The 9,157-nt window shown below is 46.5% G+C and overlaps 1 protein-coding gene across 1 annotated transcript in view; it reads right to left on the reverse strand.

Moving 5' to 3' along the window:
• MCYG_05177 (dynein heavy chain) overlaps positions 1 to 9,140 on the reverse strand; it is a gene marked incomplete at both ends in the record, with an annotated part of 13,192 nt that extends 4,052 nt beyond the window's left edge. The window contains 3 exons of the mRNA XM_002845262.1: positions 11 to 4,873; positions 4,895 to 8,791; positions 8,861 to 9,140. Coding sequence (XP_002845308.1) covers positions 11 to 4,873; positions 4,895 to 8,791; positions 8,861 to 9,140 — 9,040 coding nt within the window. The remainder of the gene's footprint in view (positions 1 to 10; positions 4,874 to 4,894; positions 8,792 to 8,860) is intronic.
• Between the last annotated feature and the right edge of the window lie 17 nt (positions 9,141 to 9,157).

Consider the following 9,157-nt stretch of genomic DNA (forward strand, 5'->3'; position numbering starts at 1 on the left):
CTCGACAGACCTGGAACCTCGGCGTTGGCGAGCAGAGGGGAGGGTCGCTCCAAAAACCCGGAATCCAATACATTAGCTTCATCCATGATGAAACAAATCTTTTCGCCTTTGCAACCAGCCCTACGAAGAACGCTTCTAAGGTCTTCGTCAAAGTCTTCGCCGGAATATTTCCCATGTACTTTAATTTGGAAGACTTTGAGACCATTCATCCAGGCAACAAATCTAGACAAGGTAGTCTTACCACTACCGCTTACTCCAATTAAAATAAGGTGGCCCTGGGGTTGACGGAATACTCTGTCAATACGAAGAGCATGCTCCAAAACATCATTGAAAAGTACGAGAGGTACATCAACCTCTTCCTCGCAGAAAGTGCGTAATCGTGCCTTGACAAAGTCCCGTAGTTGCTCTTGCTCCACTGGAACATAATTTTTAGAGAGCCAGTTCGAGAAGAGAATCGGGGAGCTTAGGGCCGCATTTTCATCAATGTTCGGGAAGTGTTCCAGAGCAATCCGTTTGACAGACTCAGCAGTCCACTGCTGCTCACTTTCGTCTACAAGACGATCTTGGAACAATCGTAGCGCTTCGTGGGCCCAAATTCGAACGAGTCCTTCAATGGACAAAGTTTCAAGTGGTTTGATTGCTTCGTACACACCACGTACCCACCTAGTAAGTTCTCGTGGGGAATAAACATAATGAGGTTGAATCTTTGTAGTAAATCTGGCTTGGGACTCTAGGTAGAATTGCACCATCGCTTTCGTGAGAGCCTCCGAATATCCTCGGAGCATTGGGATAATTTTGAGGACTGCGGAGTTGAATGTACCATAAATCTGCAGCAAGGATATTTCTCCAGGGTAATCTACCATAACCAATGGCGCATGTCGGAGGAACCGCGCACCCAGTGGCGTTCGACCTGCATCAGTTGGAGGGTTACATGCACCGACGAATTGGATTCTATCAAGAGTAATCCAGGTCTTGTCCGAAGTTCGCCAAAAGCCGTTTTGTTCAACAAGCTGCCTCAGGAAGGAAATTGCACGCTGAGTTCCATATTGGTCCCGTGCTGGAAGGTTGATTTCGTCACAGAAAATAACTAGCCAGCGACCAATTTGGCTGGGAGACATCACTACACCATTCAATGTCTTCTTATATTCACAATACTGTTCGAACGTTTTGATCAGCAAGTCAGGCGTTGTAGCACTAGAAAAGTTAAGTCCAACAACCTCCATGTTCGGTAGCTTTCTCAAGGCAGAGAACAATGTCATTGTCTTTCCAGAACCAGGTGGGCCACAGAGAAGGAGTGGTTTATGCTCAGCAAGCCAAGAATACAGGACATCCTCATGGCGAACGGTATCTAGAGTTGGGATAATAACATCTGTCTGTGTGACTGAGTGGGTGTTGATCTCGATGGAAGGCACTTGTGACTGCCATGGTGTCCATTCGGCCTTAGGTAGTGAGACATCGTAATCAATTAGTGATGCAGAATCACCTAACACCGGGGTATCAGTCGAAGAGAAAGCAACAACGTATTCGCCGAATTTCTTTCTCTCGCCAAGAGGACAGTCACCGGTAAGCGACCATACAAGCGCTAGAAGGAGCTTTTTTGACATGTAGGATTCCGCTTGTTCAGGTTCTAATGGGAAATCGACATGTTGAATGTTATACTCAAGAATATTTCGGCAAGCTTTGTTCAACAGGCTGAACAAGGTACCAAGGGCACGAATGTCACTGTAGTCCATGATATGGGTGTATTGTCTGGCTTGTTGCAAAGCATTAAGTATAACATCGCCCCTTAATAGAAGTTCCCCAAGGAATGTTGCAAGAGCCTCTTGGGTAGCCAAGGTCTTTTCGGAAGACTGGCCAGCAGGCACGCTATCATCATCCAGGTCCTCAAATGTTTTCTCCTTGAGGGCCTCAACATAGTTTGTGATCATCATGGTTGAAGTAACAGTATCATCGTTGAACCACACCATGCCACAACGACTAACAGTAGCGAGAGTAGCATACTTGAGATTCTCGACCTCGAACATGACCCGGACATTTTGAGGGAGATTTAGACGCTCTCCATTTGGCAGAGTAAGTAGCTTGTTATCGTCCAAAACACTGTTTAGATTTTCAACCCATTCAGGGTCAACATCACCATCAAATACAATCCAATGGCGTTTTGAGTCTTCACCACGAAGGTTATCCACGACCTTCCTAAGGATGCCAGTGAAAAGGCCATCTGTCCATTCACGAGTGGTATTATCAAGGTTCCCGTACAGGGCCTCTTTAGACATAACCTTGGAGTCGATGATGTGAGAAACGCCTTCCACGCCCTCAACGCGTTGTAGAGCTTGCAGGAGGACCTTCCATGCTGCACTCTTGCCTGACCCTGAGCTACCTACCATCATCACACCATGGTGGATACTTTGAATCTGGTACAGCTGTAAAATCTTCGCGATCCAAATATCTGAAGCAACGTAATGATTTTCAGCGGCGATATCCCTGATTGCTTGGGTAAGTTTTTCGAAGTTGGCCGGGACATATTCAACCCCAGGGAAATCACTAGCTTGAATTTCTAACAGAGTCTCAACGTCTTCTTGAATGAGTTTGGGGGCAATCGTTTCCCGAATGCTTTGAACAATAATCTGTGGCTCAATGAACTCATCTGGTCCGATATCCCCTTCTGAATTTGCAAGACGAAGTCGTTTTAGCCCACCTGAGCTTACGAGGACACTCTTTAAAGCACGAAGCCCAAAATCGTAATGGGCCTGTTTTGTGAGGCGGCTCGCGCAGTGATCGAAGAAGGGCACAGTTTGTCTAGAAAGAGGCTTTGCTTGTTTGAAGCCTTGAGAAAAGAGCATAACTTCCGCAATAAGCTCCTTATCGGGTTTGGACATTGCAACACTTCGGAATAGTTTCTTCAAGTTATCTGGCAAGTTTGAACGGCCAGCATATCCAGGATTCATTGTAATGAAAATTCCGGTATTCATGTTAACTCGTAATTGACGCCCGACGAGATCAATCTGGGCCTTTGTTTCATCCTCGCTGTTTTTCAGGCCAATCTGAATGTTTTGTATCTGCTGAGAGACCGCAGACAGGATTCGTTCTTCAAGACGGTTAAACTCATCGAAACACCCCCAGGCACCTACCTGGCAGATACCCAGGAAAATTCTGCCCATTGCTTGGAAGTCAAATGTATCATCACAACAGAAGACTAGAGTAAATCGGCCAAGCTGCAAACCAAGGGCTTTAACGGACTCCGTTTTACCAGTTCCAGCAGGCCCGTACGGAGATCCACCTAATCTTTGACATAATGCTTGTGTAAGAGTTAAGAAACATCGGTCTGTAAGTGGTGTGCGGACAAGGCGTTCTGGAACACCTAAGTATTCGAAGCCGTAGCTTAGTTTTGCATTCGCCATATGGACGTGAAGACGTTGCAAGAAATCTCCAGTGGGCTGATAGACATATCGCATTTGCAAAAGCCATAAGTAATGAGTAGGTGAGGAAGCTTTGAAGCTCATGAGTTTTGCTATCGCATCTCTTTGATGAACAAACTCGGTGATCAAATGTTCACATTTCTTGCGTGTAATAGGATCTAGGTCGCCTAGGACGGTGAGTGCGAGAATATTGAGGACTCTGACTTCAGCATCATATAACGCTGATAATCCCTCACCGCCGGCTTCAAGGGCTTTCTGAACAGCATTGGTCCAGACTACCTGGCTGCCTAACACGACAATTTGAGCTGGATAGTTTGCGATGTAGTCTTGGAAAGCAGTGGAGTCGACTTCTGGGGCGCTGTAAATAGGTTCAAATTGTTCAATTGCCTCCGTCAATAGCTCGGCTAGTGTCAACTTCACGTTGTTGTCAAGCGCAGTAAGCCAATCATTTATTCTGGGTGTCTTTGCCAATGAAACTTCACGCTTTAACATGACTTCCTCTCCTTCCTTTGAACTAACCCCAATGATGTTTCCATCATCATCAATCAGAAGACCTGAAAGTCCAGCAAACATCTTCTTGAAATGTTTTGCGACTCGGAGGGTATCATTGCTGTTGCCAATTATTTCAAGGAGATCCTCATCTCCAACGAAATAGAAGCGTGGGAACGATACACGTTCCTTTTCTAGGTATTCACCCAGTGCCTTTTGAATCTTGTGGAGCAACTCTGCTAGCCTTTCAAGTGACTTTTGAACACCAGTAATCGCCAGCACGTCTAGTATCAGAGGAGATTTGTACACTTTCTTCATGACGGCAAAGAACTCGGAGTTGATATTTTGGAACCTTCCAGATTCAAGGGGCAAGAGATGTTTGATATCAGCATTCCCGGTAAATACCCCTTCTAGGTAAACCCACTGCCTCTGGACATCGATCCAAACATCGAAGAGGACATGCACTCTGGTGAGTTTATCCTCCCAAGTCGTGGCTTCTTCCTCGAATTCTTTATAGTACGGGGAATGCCTCATTGCCTGAAGAGAGTTCAGGTTTTCACTACATTTAGCAAACAAATCATCAAATCCGCGGATCAAGCGGCATTTGTTTTGGTAATTCACAAGATCTAAGGTATAGCTTTGCCAGGTTTCGCGAACACTTCGCAAGAACTCTTCCAGCGCCATTTCTCCCTGGGCTTGTGTAATGATATCTCGGATAACTGTTTCGCTGGGTCCAAGTTGCAGATCCCAAACGTCTCCAAGAGTCATGGATATCTGCGAGAACCGCTTTCCCGGCTTGAGAGCCTTGAAGATCTTCTGCCAATGGCGCTCACGAACGGCCTCAGATTTCATGTCTGCGAGTAGTGGGTTAACTTTAAGAAAGCCTCGGAGCACATTCTGAATATGCTCGAAAGCCGCATATTGGCGCATTCGACTGGGCATTTCTTTTGTCATTTTGATGAGCCCATCTAGAGACTGACGGAGTTTACGTGGCTGGATACTATTCCAGAGTGTATCACGTAATTCATTTAAGCTCTTCCATATTGTTGATAGAGCGGCCCATACAGCCATGAAATCTTGCACTTCCTCCAGGATCGCCGCAAGTGTAGTTTCAGGGCTGCTAGGCAGGTCAAGGGCTTCTTTCGCTTTGGACACCATTTCTGATTCCGATTGTAGCTTCTCAAGGCGGGATTGGAAGTAACTGAGTGTTGCAGAAGCCTCTTCTGGGGGGGTTGATCCGGAGACCGGTTTTTCTTCATTCCACTGGTGAACAGCTTCTACAATCTTCTCATTAATAACTCTATCCTCCGCAGATATCTTCGCTCTTAGAGCATCAGTCTGGTCTTGCACGGTTTTACTTCTGCGTTCTAATATTTCATTCAGAGCATCCCACTCTCCAGAAACTCGATCAGCGGGTAGCCAGTCACTAGGAGCTTGGTACCGCTGTCGTATAAGGGTAGCTTGTCCTTGCAAGAATAAGTCGATCTCTGGTTCCCAGAGTTTTGCCTTTCGTTTGCATTGCTGGACAATGGTGATAAATGAAACAGCTTGGGCGGTCGAAGAAGCTTCCAGCGACTGGCCTTCCAAATCTCGTCGTGCTGCCTCAAGCTCAGCGTGCACATCTCGCATGCGGGTCCCAAGCTTCCCAGCAAATTTCAGCAAAATCTCCCTTTGCCATTGGTCATATTTTGCGTTGACCTTAGTCTGGACTTGCTCATAATCGATGCGAACATTCCCAAACGACCGTCGAACCTCAGACGTGTCAAATGTACCACGGCTTTTGCGAATTTCATGTAGAAGTTGAAGCCATTGAGACAGGTCTTCACCGAGGATATCGTATACATGGGATGACTGGAGGTCCCATAATGACTGGAACTGAAGCCATTTATCCACATACTCCGAGATTTCCTCTAGTCGTGTTTCTATAAGGGAGTACACTTCATTCAATTCTTCCGAGCAATATTGTGGAATATCAGAAAAGTGTGTCTCAGAATAGGAACCGTTGTCAGCATGGATTGACATCTTATATCTTGAGGACTTTATCTTTTCGAGGTTGCAAAGAATGCCCACCCATTCGTCAAAATGAGCGTACCATGAAGCTCTAGCGTATTCTAGTGGTGGATCGAGATGCATGACCTGGTTTTTCATAGAAATCTCGTGGAGTGACTTCGGAAATTGAATGTATGATGAGTCCTGCTCCTCTCCGCTACCATTAGCCTCTATATTGTGGCCAGTTTGCTCATCCCCCGCATGTTGGAAGGACGCGATCCAACGGCGAAGAGCACCCCGAAGTCGGTCTTGGAGAATTGTTTCAATTTTGCTATTCAGGTTTGCAACCCAATACCCAAGATTTGCGTAATTTTCGAGGTTAAGTTTGTCAATTGCGATCTGAATTTGATCAATGCGATTGCGGAAGACAGTCACATCATAAGGGCAAGTCTTAAGAGCAAGAATGGCTTTCTGAATATTGTCATCCATGGTGGCCAACGTTGCAGTCTTTGATTGCAGTACAGAAGTGGAAATTGCAAATTCACGAACAAATTGAACGTGCTTGCTTTCACCGCGGCCGGGGCCGGCAGCAGAAGGATCTGTTGGGCCATTCGCAAGACCTTGTTTGACATGAATCTCATAGGAATGAATGAACGACTCCCACCTCAGGGGAAGGCCTTTTACTATCAGCGCCTGAACATCGTTTTTATATCCATTTAGCAGAATTGCAGACTGTGACATGGATGCAATTGCTCTGTCCGTCTGGTGTAGTGTCCGTACACTCTCCATCAAGCTAATTGCAAATGGATAAACGCGCTTGGCCTCCTTTGACACGCTAGTAATTGCATGTGGGATTTGAAAGTTCAACCAAACAAGATTCCGGACCTCCTTGAAAAGAGCAATGATCTGAGCATCGAAGTTAACAGCTAATTCAAGCGAATTCCCAGCTGCTCGGTTTCGAGAAATAACGAACAATCGACCAGAGATAGCAATATTTCGTCGCTTGACATCCTGTACCCAGGCTTGGAATACTGGTCGAGTGTCTAACTTCTTGCGAAACATATTACTTTCAGCCTGTAATTTTTGCCCGTCTGCGTGAAGATCCCAGTCTTCACCAAGGACGTCCTCAACTTTTCGCATATAACCATCCAGCTGCCGTTCTATCTGCCGGGCCCAGATAATAGCTCCCGAGACAGGTGGCAGATCTCGAAGCTGCGCCATTGCATGAGCTTCTGAGTGGCCATACTGTTGCTTGAACCGTTCATGCAAAGCTGCAATGTCCTGCTTTACATTGTCGATGAGCTTGGTCTGGTACTCACCAATTGCACTTCTAATCTTCGGTCGTACAAGCAATGCATTGAACTTCGAAAATACTCTGAATTTTTCGTTGGCATTTTGGGCAGTGGCAAGCTTATCACGGAGCCGAGCAATCATCAAATTTTCAACGCGAGAAGTGCGCTCGTTGTAGGCAGATTCTGCCTGAATCCATGCCTGAGTTCCCTTAGGGCTGACATCGAGAACATCCACATCCTTTAGAGCGTTGTACGCCTGAGCAACCTGCTCTACAGCATCAACATCGCCAAACTCTTCCAGGGCAGCCGAGTTATCCGCCCCAGCAGACAGGGATGTTGCTCCTTGGTTCGATTTTGTGCCGAGTACATTAATTATTGTTCGCTGAAGCTGCTCATGATTTGTGCGGAAGGTATTAATAAACTTCAGTCGGTCCTGGGTTTCTGCATGTTTTGGTTTAACCTTGATGGGAATAAACTTCTCGTTGCGTCTCCTCATAGCATCACGAGCAACATTGGTAAATTCTTTGATATTCTCATCCCAGGTTCGCCAAACAATCTGAGCAGCGCGCATGAGAGAATGGAATTCAGTGTAATCATAGTGCATTATACTCCGCCCGGGAATCAGCTTATGGATTGTCAAGTCCAGGTCTCCAGAAATCGCCGCAACCAGGGAAAGGGCACGTTTAATCGGGTATGGACAAATACGTAGTTTCTTGTTCAGGTGAGAGAAAATGAGATTCAGAGCTTCTTGCACTTTTTGGAGTGAGGTTGCAGACTCTAGTTCATCAAGTGGGAAATCACGAAGGAGTTGATTGTATTTCTGCACTGTCTCCATAGCTTCCTTCAATCCAGTGTCAGCAGAGAAACTTAGCGTAGTTGAAAATCGTTTCGCGTGTCGAAGAACATCCATCGTAAGTTGTACTCCAGCATCGCGTAGAGCTGTTTCAATACCCTCGAGTGCAGACTCCATTGATAGCCAGAAATTTATCTCCTGAACTGCAGACCCGTTGTCAGGGTCTCTAGACATTTTAGTAATAGCTTGAATTGACTTTATCCATCCATTCACGTTATTTTGTATGCTGTTGATGACTGCATGGTTGTCTAACACAGCTGGAGGGACCAATTCGACGGACGGTTCGATGCCCCGGCTCTGGGCTTCGTCTAGGGCAGCCTGCACAATTTCGTGCAATGGAAGGCTAAGGGCTGGTATCTCAATATTCTGCTGTAGATGTGACAGGGCAAGCTCGAGCTCTGCGAACTTTTGCTTTGCACGAACCTCTCCGGTCTTAGGGTCGGTGTCATTCCTCCCTTTCGACCCTTGGATGCTATCATGTCCACGAGTACATGCCTCGTAGTACGGTGACAATCCATGATGAACGAAGGAGTATATGATCTCGTACGGCGAGATTGGCGGACCCTGGGGGCTGGATGAATTATTTAACGAGGCAAACCCAGGGAGGGTAAGGACCTGAATCTGTGAATAGAGAGGAATGGCTGGGTCGATGGGTTGCCCCGGCTTGAAGAACGCCATAGCTGCAGTGGTGGTGGGAGATATTGATAACTCTGAGCCGAGAGTGTAGACATAGTGGATATGCTCTGTTGAAGCTATATATACCATCAAGGTTAACTAGCTGAACATCTCTATCTTTCCCTTCCTATGACTCCGGCACTTACGGTCATCTTCTGATCCATTAATTTGCTCCGGTCCAGCAGTATCTTTGTGCGCATATAGAGCTATCTGCGCTTCAGAGGCGAAACGTCCGCATCTTTGGAGGGTCTCGGAGTACTTTGCTTGTGACAGCAAACTGCCAGTACTTTCAAGGTCTCTCCTTAAAGCGCCAAGTGTTCCCTGGATAACGTCGGCTAGGTAGTGAAGCACAACCTCTGGGTCAATAGTTATCGAGACTGTCGGCGAAGGGATGCCATTTGACGGCCCTGGAGAGACGACCTCCATGCTCGTAGACTTATAGT

The sequence above is a fragment of the Microsporum canis genome, genomic scaffold (genome assembly GCF_000151145.1).
Source record: "Microsporum canis CBS 113480 supercont1.5 genomic scaffold, whole genome shotgun sequence".
NCBI lineage: Eukaryota > Fungi > Ascomycota > Eurotiomycetes > Onygenales > Arthrodermataceae > Microsporum > Microsporum canis.